The 12,289-nt window shown below is 46.7% G+C and overlaps 1 protein-coding gene across 6 annotated transcripts in view; it reads left to right on the top strand.

Annotated features, from left to right (window-relative positions):
- Positions 1–12,289, top strand: part of UBA2 (ubiquitin like modifier activating enzyme 2) — a 73,916-nt gene that overhangs the window by 29,582 nt on the left and 32,045 nt on the right. For all 6 annotated transcript variants that reach the window (XM_068115423.2, XM_078779161.1, XM_078779162.1 and 3 more), the window contains one exon: positions 6,860–6,927. In XM_068115423.2, the coding sequence (XP_067971524.2) occupies positions 6,860–6,927 (68 nt within the window). The remainder of the gene's footprint in view (positions 1–6,859; positions 6,928–12,289) is intronic.

The raw sequence follows: 12,289 nt of genomic DNA on the forward strand, positions 1-12,289 counted from the left end.
GAGAAAATTCCAACCAACTGCCAACTTGTTCAGGCCAGGCCGCCCCAGCAAGTTCAGCCCGAGAGCAGACCGCAAGATGCTGAAAGAAGTCTCTAAGAACCCCAAAATGTCATCACAGGACCTTCAGGTAGCTCTTGCCACTGTTGATGTCAAAGTGCACGAGTCTACCATTAGAAAGAGGCTGCACAAATTTGATCTACATAGGACGTGTGCCAGGAGGAAACCTTTGCTGTCCAGAAAGAACATCAGGGCAAGACTAAAGTTTGCCAATGAACACCGAGGCAAAGAACCGCACTTCTGGAACAATGTGCTCTGGACAGATGAGTCAAAGGTGGAGCTATTTGGCCACAGTATCAGAAGACATGTTTGGCGAAAACCAAAGACAGCATTTGACCACAAGAACCTGATACCAACTGTAAAGCATGGTGGTGGAAATATTATGGTTTGGGGGCAGCTTTGCTGCATCAGGGCCTGGGCAGCTCACCATCATAGAATCCACTATGAATTCTTCATTGTACCAGAGGGTGCTTGAGGATAATGTGAGGCCAGCTGTTGGAAAGTTGAAGCTCAACCGAAGGTGGACCTTGCAACATGACAATGACCCTAAACATACCAGTAAATCCACCAAGGAATGGCTGAAAAGAAAGAAATGGAGGGTTCTGGAATGGCCAAGTCAAAGCCCGGATGTAAATCCCATCGAGATGTTGTGGGGGGATTTGAGACGAGCTGTGCATGCAATTGTGCATGCTGTGCAACAATTTTTTGTTGAATAAATTATTGCAAAGTCAATTTCTCATTGTTTTTTGTTCAATTAGATCACCTTTATCTATAGATACTGTTTAAATGAAGATCAAATATTGATATGTCCACATATGTTAAAAAGATTTAAAAAAACATTCCATGGGGTGCACTTACTTTTTCCACATGCGAAATTTATGTTTATTTAAATTATACAATGGACTACAAAATGTAAATAAAAACCACCTTTAGAGGCCATTTTTCCCCACAAGCGGGGGTTGGCCTTTTTCGGGAACTGTGGTTGTTGTTGTTTTTCGGTCCCCTTTTTGAAGCAATGTTTTATGGCCGGATGCCCTTCCTGACGCCAACCCTTTTTGCCGCCTTTAACGACAAGCAGGGAATTACCAGTGAACTGGTACTCAATTTGCCGACCTCGGAAGGATGACAGGCTGAGTCAACCCCCCTGGCGTTAATTCAGCGATTGACCGGGATTCGAACCCAGGATCCTAGGATCCTAAGCCGGCACCCTAGCCGCTAGCCCAACACCAGGGACCAAATGTAATGTAAATGTAAATTTACATGTAAATTATTTTACATAAATTTACTTATGTAATTACATAAATTACATAAATGTAATAAATTTACATGTAAATCTAATGTAAATTTACAAAATGTAAATGTTTCATGATATTTGTTATATTATATCACCTTTATCTATCAATATTGTTGAAATGAAGATCAAATAGCTGTATGTTGAAATATGTTGAAAAGGTCATAACTTTACATGGGGTGTACTTACTTTTTCATGTGACTGTATTCTCTCAAAAACAGTTGCAATGGTGGGCGGTTTCTATCGACTCAAATCGAGTACCAAAGCACACAGCGTCGTTAAGTGAATTTTACAACATATCAGGACATTGATATACCAATTCGACATGTGTAGAATGTGCATTACTAACGGTGAGCTTTGGAAGCCTGATGTGCTACGTTAAAGAGAGCATTGTTATGTTGTAACGGCTGCTTTTTTTATATATACTGAATCGAGGCTCGTGAAAGAGCTGACAACCGCGAGGGAAAGACAGCACAGGGGGACCGTGAGGGAAAGACAGCACAGGGGGACCGTGAGGGAAAGACAGCACAGGGGGACCGTGAGGGAAAGACAGCACAGGGGGACCGTGAGGGAAAGACAGCACAGGGGGACCGTGAGGGAAAGGCAGCACAGGGGGACCGCGAGGGAAAGACAGCACAGGGGGACCGCGAGGGAAAGACAGCACAGGGGGACCGCGAGGGAAAGACAGCGCAGGGGGACCGCGAGGGAAAGACAGCACAGGGGGACCGTGAGGGAAAGACAGCACAGGGGGACCGTGAGGGAAAGACAGCACAGGGGGACCGTGAGGGAAAGACAGCACAGGGGGACCGTGAGGGAAAGACAGCACAGGGGGACCGTGAGGGAAAGACAGCACAGGGGGACCGTGAGGGAAAGACAGCACAGGGGGACCGTGAGGGAAAGACAGCACAGGGGGACCGCGAGGGAAAGACAGCACAGGGGGACCGCGAGGGAAAGACAGCACAGGGGGACCGCGAGGGAAAGACAGCACAGGGGGACCGTGAGGGAAAGACGTGAATTACGGCAAATAAATTGGTATTGATTAATAATAATAATAATAATTCATTTATTTTGTATAGCGCTTTTCCAGAAGCCCAAAGGCGCTTTGACAGAGTGGAAAACATAATGCATAACAATACATGAAAACAACAATTGCAAAAAGACAAGAATCAAGAAAACAAACAGCAGCGATATACGGCATATATATAAGACAAGAATCAAAAAGACAAGACAAGAATCAATAGGGAAATATTTAAAGCAAAAGGAGGGAGAAGGAGAAGAGATAGTCAGGGGTTAAATGCTGTGGGTTGAATGTTGAATGCAGCGTTGAACAGGTGGGTCTTTAGTGATGTTTTGAATGTGGTGAGTGAGGAGGAGTCTCTGATGGTGTGAGGTAGTGAGTTCCAGAGGGTGGGAGCAGCGATGGAGAAGGCCCTGTCCCCCCAGGATCTGAATTTGGTCCGGATGGAGGGGGTCAGGAGGTTGGTACCAGCAGAGCGGAGGTTGCGGGTGGGAGTGTGTCTGGAGAGGAGGTCAGCCAGGTAGGATGGGGCCAGGTTATGGAGGGCTTTGTATGTCAAGAGGAGGATTTTGTACTGGATTCTCTGGGGGATGGGGAGCCAGTGAAGCTTGTAAAGGACGGGGGTGATGTGGTCACGGGTCCGGGAATGAGTGAGTAGACGGGCAGCGGAGTTCTGAATGTATTGGAGTTTATTGGTGATTTTTGAGGGTGAACCATAGAGGAGGCTATTGCAGTAGTCCAGACGGGAGGTGATGAAGGCGTGGATGAGGGTTTCTGCAGCCGTGGAGGAGAGGGATGAGCGGAGACGGGCAATGTTTTTCAGGTGAAAGAAGGCTGACTTTGTGATCTGTTTAGTGTATTTGTCGAAGGAAAGGGTTTGGTCAAAGATGACGCCAAGATTCCGGATGTGAGGGGAGGTGGATACTGGGATACCGTCGATGTTGAGGGCAAAGTTATGGGTGGATTTTGTGAGCGTTTTTGGGCCAATGATGATTATTTCAGATTTATCACAGTTAAGCTTGAGGAAGTTGATTTGAAGCCAGGATTTTATTTCAGTGATGCAGTTTGTCAGGATAGAGTGGGTGTCGGTGGAGACGGACTTGGTGGAGATGAAAAGCTGGATGTCATCGGCGAAGCAGTGGAATTGGAGACCATGACGGCGGATTAAGTGACCGAGCGGGGACAGGTAAAGGATGAAGAGGAGGGGGCCAAGAACTGAACCTTGGGGGACACCTTGGGGGAGGGGAGCAGTGGGGGATTTGCAGTTATTGATGGAGATGAACTGGCATCTGTCAGAGAGGTATGATTTAATCCAAGAGAGGGCAGTGCCGGTGACGTTAAAGGTGGATTCAAGTCGGGTGAGGAGGATAGTGTGATCGATGGTGTCAAAGGCAGCGCTGAGGTCGAGGAGGACGAGAATGTTGAGGTTGCCAGCGTCAGAGGAGAGGAGAAGGTCGTTGGTGATTTTGAGGAGAGCAGTTTCAGTACTGTGGTTGGAGCGGAATCCGGATTGGAATGTTTCATACAAGTTATTGGCAGAGAGATGATGTTTGAGTTGAGTGGCTACAGCGCGTTCCAAAACTTTTGACAGAAAGGGTAGGTTGGAGATGGGTCTGAAGTTGTTTAGGGTGTCAGGGTTTAGACCAGGTTTTTTTAGAATGGGGGTAACAGCAGCAATTTTGAGGGAAGGTGGGACGATGCCTGTAGACAGGGAGGAGTTTATTGTTGCAATGATAAGTGGAGAGAGAGCAGGGAGGGAGGCTTTGACAAAGCTGGAGGGGATGGGGTCAAGAGTGCAGGTGGCAGTTTTCATTCCTATGAGGAGTTCAGAGAGGTCAGTAGGAGAGATTGGGGAGAACCGAGACAGGGGATGGCAGGACAAGGGGGGGCAGGTGGTTGGAGGGGGAGCGGGTGCGGCGGTGGTCAAGCTGTTGTAGATGTTGTCAATTTTGCGTTGGAAGAAAGAGAGGAAGGAGATGCAGTTGTCTACTGTGAATGACTGGGTGGTGGTGTTCAGGGGGCGGAGGAGTTTGTTTATTGTCGAGAAGAGTGCTTTTGGGTTTCCGGAGCCAGAGTGGATAATTTGAGAGTAGTAGGCAGAGCGGGCGCGGGAGAGGGCATCTTTGTAGTGTTGTATGTGGTCCTTGTAGGCTTGGGAGTGAACTGTGAGACCCGTTTTATTGCGGAGTCTTTCAAGTTGGCGAGCATGAGTTTTCATCAGGTGGAGTTCAGGGGTAAACCAGGGAGCAGAATGGGTGAAAGAAACTGTTTTGGTTTTTACAGGCGCAAGCTGGTCAAGGCAGGAGGAGAGAGTGTGGTTGTAGTAGTCAGTGAGGTCGGAAGGGGTGTGGAGGTCAATGAAGGGAGAAGTGGACATTTTTTCAGAGAGGGTGGATGAGAATGAGGTAGGTGAAAGAGCGTTTAGCTTACGGAAGTTGATTGTGCGATAATGCCTTGGTGTTGGGGCGGGGATGTTGATGGTCAGAGTGATGGCTAAGTGGTCAGAGAGGGTGAGGTCGGAGCCATAGAGATGGTGCAAATTTAATCCAGTGGAGCAGACAAGGTCCAAAATGTGACCACGGATATGGGTAGGAAAGTCGACATGTTGAGTGAGGTTAAAGCAGGTGAGTAAATCAGTGAAGTCAGTGGTTATTGTGGAGTCAGTGGAGTCCATGTGGATATTGAAATCACCAAGGAGGAGGATTGAGGGGGAGAGGGAACATAGCTGGGTCAGAAAGTAGGAGAAGTCAGACAGGAATGATGGGTGTGGTTTGGGAGGGCGGTAGACGACAGCCATGACTGACTGCGTGTGACCAGAGAGTTTTAAAGCCAGGTGTTCAAATGATGGAGCAGATGAGATGGAGATGAGGTTGGTCTTGATGTCTTGACGGTGGATAACGGCAATTCCACCACCTCGGCCCTCCGAGCGTGGTTTATTGACGTAGGAATATCCATTGGGTGTGGTGAGGTTGAGTGTGTAGTAGTCCAGAGGTTGTTGCCAGGTTTCGGTGAGACAGAGAAAGTCCAGTTTGTTATCCAGGATGTATTCGTTCAGGATGAGGCATTTATTGTTGAGGGACCGGGTGTTGAACAGGGTGAGCTTGATGTTGTTTTGAACAGCAGGGATGAATTCAGGTGATTTAGCCAGGGTTCGTAGGCAAGAGGTGCGATCGTGTGGGTTGCTGTGACCAGGTGCGCTGGGACGAAGAGTGAGAGTGCGCTGAGCCGACCAGAGGACGGGGATGGAGTGACCTGATTGCAAATAAACAAACTTGCGACCGGAGCCACGGTGAATGTACCTGGGTCGTCGGAGGAGTCCATTTGATTTGATGGCAGAGATGCATGATGGGGTGGAGCGGGTATTGAGCAGAAGAAGCCTTGCGGCGGAGTACTTCAGAGCCATGCCAGGCAGGAGCGAAGGGACGAGTACGAGGCCAAGGTCGAGGAGGCAAAGCGGCAAACGCAGCGGCAAACGCAGCGGCAAACGACTGCAGCCGCTAATCAAGACCACAGCGGCAAACAAGGCCACAAGGCCACCGGCAAACAAGGCCACGGCCACAATCAACGGGAGCGGGCCTTTCGAATTCCGTATTCCGTACCATCAAAAGCAGATTCCGTTATCCAGCCGGAGAACACGCGGCACGTGCGGGTGTGAAAAGGCAGGACAGGTGTGAGATGTCAGGTCAGAAAGGTAGAAGCAGACCCTGTACATCCATCCAGTCGGAGAAGCGGCGAATATGCAACGCCAGCGTCCTCTCGCAACCGAACCCAGAAGTGTCAATCGGGGATGATTGAAGGTATTACGGCAAATAAATCAATCTCAACGCACCGAAGAGGAAAATAAAGAATTGATGACTCTTACGAAGATATTGGTTTTTAAATTTGCTGAGATGAGTTCAGGGAGAAGATATACATGAAGAAGAGAAAGGTCATATAGTTGATGATGTTGGTGTTAATGACTTTAGTTAGTTTTATTTGTAAATAAATGGAGGAGAGAGTGAAGACATTCCTAAGGATTCTTTATGTTTTAAAAATCAAGATAGAAATGTATATGTTGAAAACCAAAAAGGTTTTGGCACTATGTAGGACTTTTTCTCATAAATAAATATGAGTTATTGTCTCAAATGTAAAAAGAAAACTGAATCTAAAAATATCTCATGTTAAAGCTAAAAATAATAGAGTTCATCAAAAAGGAATATGTCAAGTGTGTGGCTCTAAAAAGTGCCAATTCATCTCTCCTAAAAGTGGAGGAGACATACAAAAGTTTCTGTCAGGAAGTAAATTTACAACAACTGGAATTCCAGGGGAACTACATCTACCTGGATATTCTTTCTGTGGTCCAGGAACAAACTTGGATAAAAGATTAGATGAGGCTGACAATCCTAAACCTTGGTCTAAACCTATAAATAGGGTTGATGAAGTGTGTATGACGCATGTATTTTTGCATATTCACATCTGTTACTCAACAACTGCCTCTGGTCCACATCCCACAGCCAGCTGTTTGGAGAAGAGGATGCAGATCAAGAAGTGTCGCCAGACACTGCCGATCCAGAAGCGAAATGTTAGTCTTTCACTTTGTTAATTATGTGTTTCCTCCATTTGCCTTTTTTTAAATGAAAGGTCCTCATTATTTTCCTCTTTTTTTTTTTTTTTTTTTTTTTTTTTTTTACACTGTGAACACTTAGCGAAAGGTGGGGTTAAACAAACGGTTCACTTCTGTCTTCCTGTGTCTGTCCTGTCCACAAATGTCAGTTTATGATTCAGGAAGAACTTATTTTTAAATTTAATGGTTTATTTTGAACATTAATCGGAAGACACATCTGCCATTTTCCCATATTTTGACTTTGAATTTGTCCCGACCGCACATGAGAGGAGTGAGATCATCTTTTACTCTGTCTGTCTGCCTGGCAGTCAAACAAAATTTGGAAATAATTCCAAACAGAAAACTTTGTTTTTTTAGGAAATTATTAAGGACACAAGCAACAGGCATGAAAACTAATGTAATGTGTTAAATAAGGTGGTGTATATGACTGTGCGTCAACAGCGGTGAACTTCCGAACTTTTTCTCCACAACCTTTAAAATCTTTATTTTATTTAAATTGAATTATATATTTGAACACTGTAGAATGCAAATCACATTTTTAGCACTTTCAAAACACTTCCAGTTATCAGTACTTGGACAAAATATTATGGCATTTATGTCATCACAATGTCACCTCCAACTTAGCGTGTATCACCAATATGTCAAGGTGCTAATTTTTGGATTGGGATGCATGTGGAACCCCTCAATATGTGAGGGTGGGCAGCAGGTAAGAAATGGCTTATTTGTACTGCTCAGTATTGGCCACCAGCAACATGTCAACCCTTTGATCAAAGTGCAAGAGAGTGGCTGAATAATGTAATGCTCATCAGAATCAGTGTTTTGTGATCTTCTAAAGAACGGTGGTCACATTCTGGACCTTGTCTGCTCTACTGGATTAATTTTGCACCATCTCTCTGGCTCCGACCTCACCCTCTCTGACCACTTAGCCATCACTATGACCATCAACATCCCCACCCCAGCACCAAGGCATTATCGCACTATCAACTTCCGTAAGCTAAACGCTCTTTCACCTACCTCATTCTCATCCACCCTCTCTGAAAAAATGTCCACTTCTCCCTTCGTTGACCTCCACACCCCTTCTGACCTCACTGACTACTACAACCACACTCTCTCCTCCTGCCTTGACCAGCTTGTGCCTATAAAAACCAAAACAGTTTCTTTCACCCATTCTGCTCCCTGGTTTACCCCTGAACTCCGCCTGATGAAAACTCGTGCTCGCCAACTTGAAAGACTCCGCAATAAAACAGGTCTCACAATTCACTCCCAAGCCTACAAGGACCACCTACAACACTATACTACAAAGATGCCCTCTCCCGCGCTCGCTCTGCCTACTACTCTCAAATTATCCACTCTGGCTCTGGAAACCCAAAAGCACTCTTCTCTACAATAAACAAACTCCTCAGCCCCCTGGACACCACCACCCAGTCATTCACAGGAGACAACTGCATCTTCTTCCTTTCATTCTTCCAAAGCAAAATTGACAACATCTACAGCAGCTTAACCACCACCGCACCTGCTCCCCCTAAAACCACCTGCCCCCCCCCCTTATCCTGCCAACCCCTGTCTCAGTTCTCCCCAGTCTCCCCTACTGACCTATCTGAACTCCTCATAGGAATGAAAACTGCCACCTGCACTCTTGACCCCATCCCCTCCAGCTTTGTCAAGGCCTCCCTTCCTGCGCTCTCTCCACTTATCACTGCAACAATAAACTCCTCCCTGTCTACAGGCATCGTCCCACCATCCCTCAAAATTGCTGCTGTTACCCCCATTCTGAAAAAACCTGGACTCAACCCTGACACCCTAAACAACTTCAGACCCATCTCCAACCTACCCTTTCTGTCAAAAGTTTTGGAACGCGCTGTAGCCACTCAACTTAAACATCACCTCAACCTGTATGAAACATTCCAATCCGGATTCCGCTCCAACCACAGTACTGAAACTGCTCTCCTCAAAATCACCAACGACCTTCTCCTCTCCTCTGACGCCGGCAACCTCAACATTCTCATCCTCCTCGACCTCAGCGCCGCCTTTGACACCATCAATCGCACCATCCTCCTCACCCGACTTGAAACCACCTTTAACATTACCGGCACTGCCCTCTCTTGGATCAAATCATACCTCTCTGACAGATGCCAGTTCATCTCCATCAATAACTGCAAATCCCCCACTGCTCCCCTCCCCCAAGGTGTCCCCCAAGGTTCAGTTCTTGGCCCCCTCCTCTTCATCCTGTACCTGTCCCCCCTTGGTCACTTAATCCGCCGTCATGGTCTCCAATTCCACTGCTTCGCCGATGACATCCAGCTTTTCATCTCCACCAAGTCCATCTCCACCGCCACCCACTCTATCCTGACAAACTGCATCACTGAAATAAAATCCTGGCTTCAAATCAACTTCCTCAAACTTAACTATGATAAATCTGAAATAATCATCATTGGCCCAAAAACGCTCACCAAATCCACCCATAACTTTGCCCTCAACATCGACGGTTTCCCAGTATCCACCTCCCCTCACATCCGGAATCTTGGCATCATCTTTGACCAAACCCTCTCCTTCGACAAATACACTAAACAGATCACAAAGACAGCCTTCTTTCACCTGAAAAACATCGCCCGTCTCCGTCCATCCCTCTCTTCCACGGCTGCAGAAACCCTCATCCACGCCTTCATCACCTCCCGCCTTGACTACTGCAACAGCCTCCTCTTTGGTTCGCCCTCAATAATAATCACCAATAAACTCCAATACATTCAGAACTCCGCTGCCCGTCTACTCACCCATTCCCGGACCCGTGACCACATCACCCCCGTCCTTTACAAGCTTCACTGGCTCCCCATCCCCCAGAGAATCCAGTACAAAATCCTCCTCTTGACCTACAAAGCCCTCCATAACCTGGCCCCATCCTACCTGACTGACCTCCTCTCCAGACACACTCCCACCCGCAACCTCCGCTCTGCTGGTACCACCCTCCTGACCCCCCCCCCCCCCATGCGGACCAAATTCAGATCCTGGGGGGACAGGGCCTTCTCCATCGCCGCTCCCACCCTCTGGAACTCACTACCTCACACCATCAGAGACTCCTCATCACTCACCACATTCAAAACATCACTCAAGACCCACCTGTTCAACACTGCATTCAACATTTAACCCACAGCATTTAACCCCTGACTCTCTCTTCTCCTTCTCCTTCCTTTTGCTTTGATTATTTACCCTTTTGATTTTTGTCTTTTTGCACTTGTTTTTTTGTACTCTGTCAAAGCGTCTTTGGGCTTCTTGAAAAGCGCTGTATAAATAAAATGTATTATTATTATTATTATTAAAGATGTTACTAGAACCAAAAATGTGTACGTATTTGACACTTAAAAATCCTTTATGTACCACAAGTTACAATCAGTTGTCGCTCAGCAGAAGGAGGTAGAGAATGCCGAGACCAAGGAATGGTTTTAAGAGTCTTAAATATTCTAAACGAGTCTTATCATCAATGATTACTCGCCGTGTGCCGAACCTGTGTAACTTGATTCAGGATATTGTATGCTATGCGCTGTGTATGTATTTTCCTTCCACGAATGGAGAATTCACACCAACTGTCCAATATAGTTCATATACTTGTTACGTCAAGGACATCATAGCCAGTTATATGAGCACTCTCCTTCACATGAGCACAGTGCAGCTTATTTTCAGAGCAGCTTTCTTGCATCTACAGAGGCTGCTGCATCACTTTTTGCAGCCACACCAGAGCAGTTCATAGCATGCTTTTGCTGCTTCTGGAAGTGTTGTCCAGTTTGGATCATACAGTCCGCCTTCATTCTTCGTCAGCACCAGCTGACAGGTGAACGAAGTACAGGTACTGTTACCTGTGTCTGGCCACATCTGTGCCCACCTTGGTAGGCAGCTCGCTTGACATGTTGCCAAACCTCTGCATGTGTAAGTAGAACTGCTCCTGGTGATATCTTCTTTGGGAACAACTTTCTTCTGGCTTCATTGACATCAATGCAGGTGCTTGTGGGGTCATACATGAGTATGACAAATCGCTCTATGGCACTCATGCACTCTTCTGACAATTGACCAGGGGTATAGTCTTGACTAAACAGAGTTTCAGTGAGCTCTTGCAAGACATTTCATCCTACCTTGGTGGTCTTCTTGCCATGCCAAATAATAGCTGACAGCGTCATAACCAGTTACTGCATGGAATATTGGAAGGGCAAGTGACTTGTCTTGTCCAAGAACAACAGATATTTTATATGTGGCCAGATAGCAGTACCTATTCCCTACTCCAAAGACAACCAAAAGCTCAGATTGGACAGGCAATGTATGGGAAACCATAATGGCGAGGACCAGGACACCTGTGTCTACGGTGTGTGCAACTATCTTCTGGTGGCTTTGGGATGCATGGAACAGCGAGCGGGTATCCGCCTCTTCATATTTGCATGGATCCATTGAGACAAGCTCCTCTCAAATAGGAACACACAGGACTTGCTGCCCATTTGCGACTATGACCTCCTTGTCAAGTGAGCCGATGACATGCCTTGAACATGCTGATTGAGCTAATTACATGCCTTGAAAGGAAGTCGAATAGTTCTTTCTTATTTTCATCCACGCACAAAAGATTCTGCCAGTTTTCCAGGTATGGGTGCAAAACCAGTGATGCGTTTGCACACCTCTTTCCCACATTTAGCCCAAACGGTACCCTTTGGGCTGTCAGGGACATACATGTCGGCTGTCCCACACCAGGTCAAGGCGTTTCACTCATTGAAGTTGGGTTTGGATATAGGGGATGAACACATGTCGAGCATGCTCATCAAATGTTTTTGCAGCTCCTGGCTTCAACATTTGAATGGCAACAACACATTTCAACGATTGTGCAGGTGCCATCAGGTGGCTTGGTATTTGTCTCAGCTTGGACTTCAAGACAATCCAACCGATCGCCTTTAGTGCCCAGGTGAAGTGCTCCTCCCTGCAATAGTGATGGTGCTCAGGCTTTGGTTCTCATGGCAAAATAATTAATCTCGTCTTCCATCTCGGTTGTGGCATGCAATCTACATGCATGAGAGAGGACTAGGCCTCCTTACATTGAGGCCAGTTGCTGCCTGCTCTTTGTCATCTTAAATGTGCACTTCACAAACAAGGGTTCTGTCACTCTCGAAGAAGTTCTGTCACTCAAGTTTTTGGGTCTCACTATCTGCCATGATCTTTCCTGGGAAAACCACATTTCCAAGCTGGCCTCCAAAGCCAGTCGTGCGAAGTCCTTCCTTGGCACCTCTGAGCTCCTCACCACATACAAAGCTTTCATCCGCAGCTTGATTGAGTACTGCTCTCCCTTATGGCC

Source organism: Myxine glutinosa, chromosome 5 (assembly GCF_964187855.1).
Source record: "Myxine glutinosa chromosome 5, kmMyxGlut1.1, whole genome shotgun sequence".
NCBI classification, from domain to species: Eukaryota; Metazoa; Chordata; class Myxini; order Myxiniformes; family Myxinidae; genus Myxine; species Myxine glutinosa.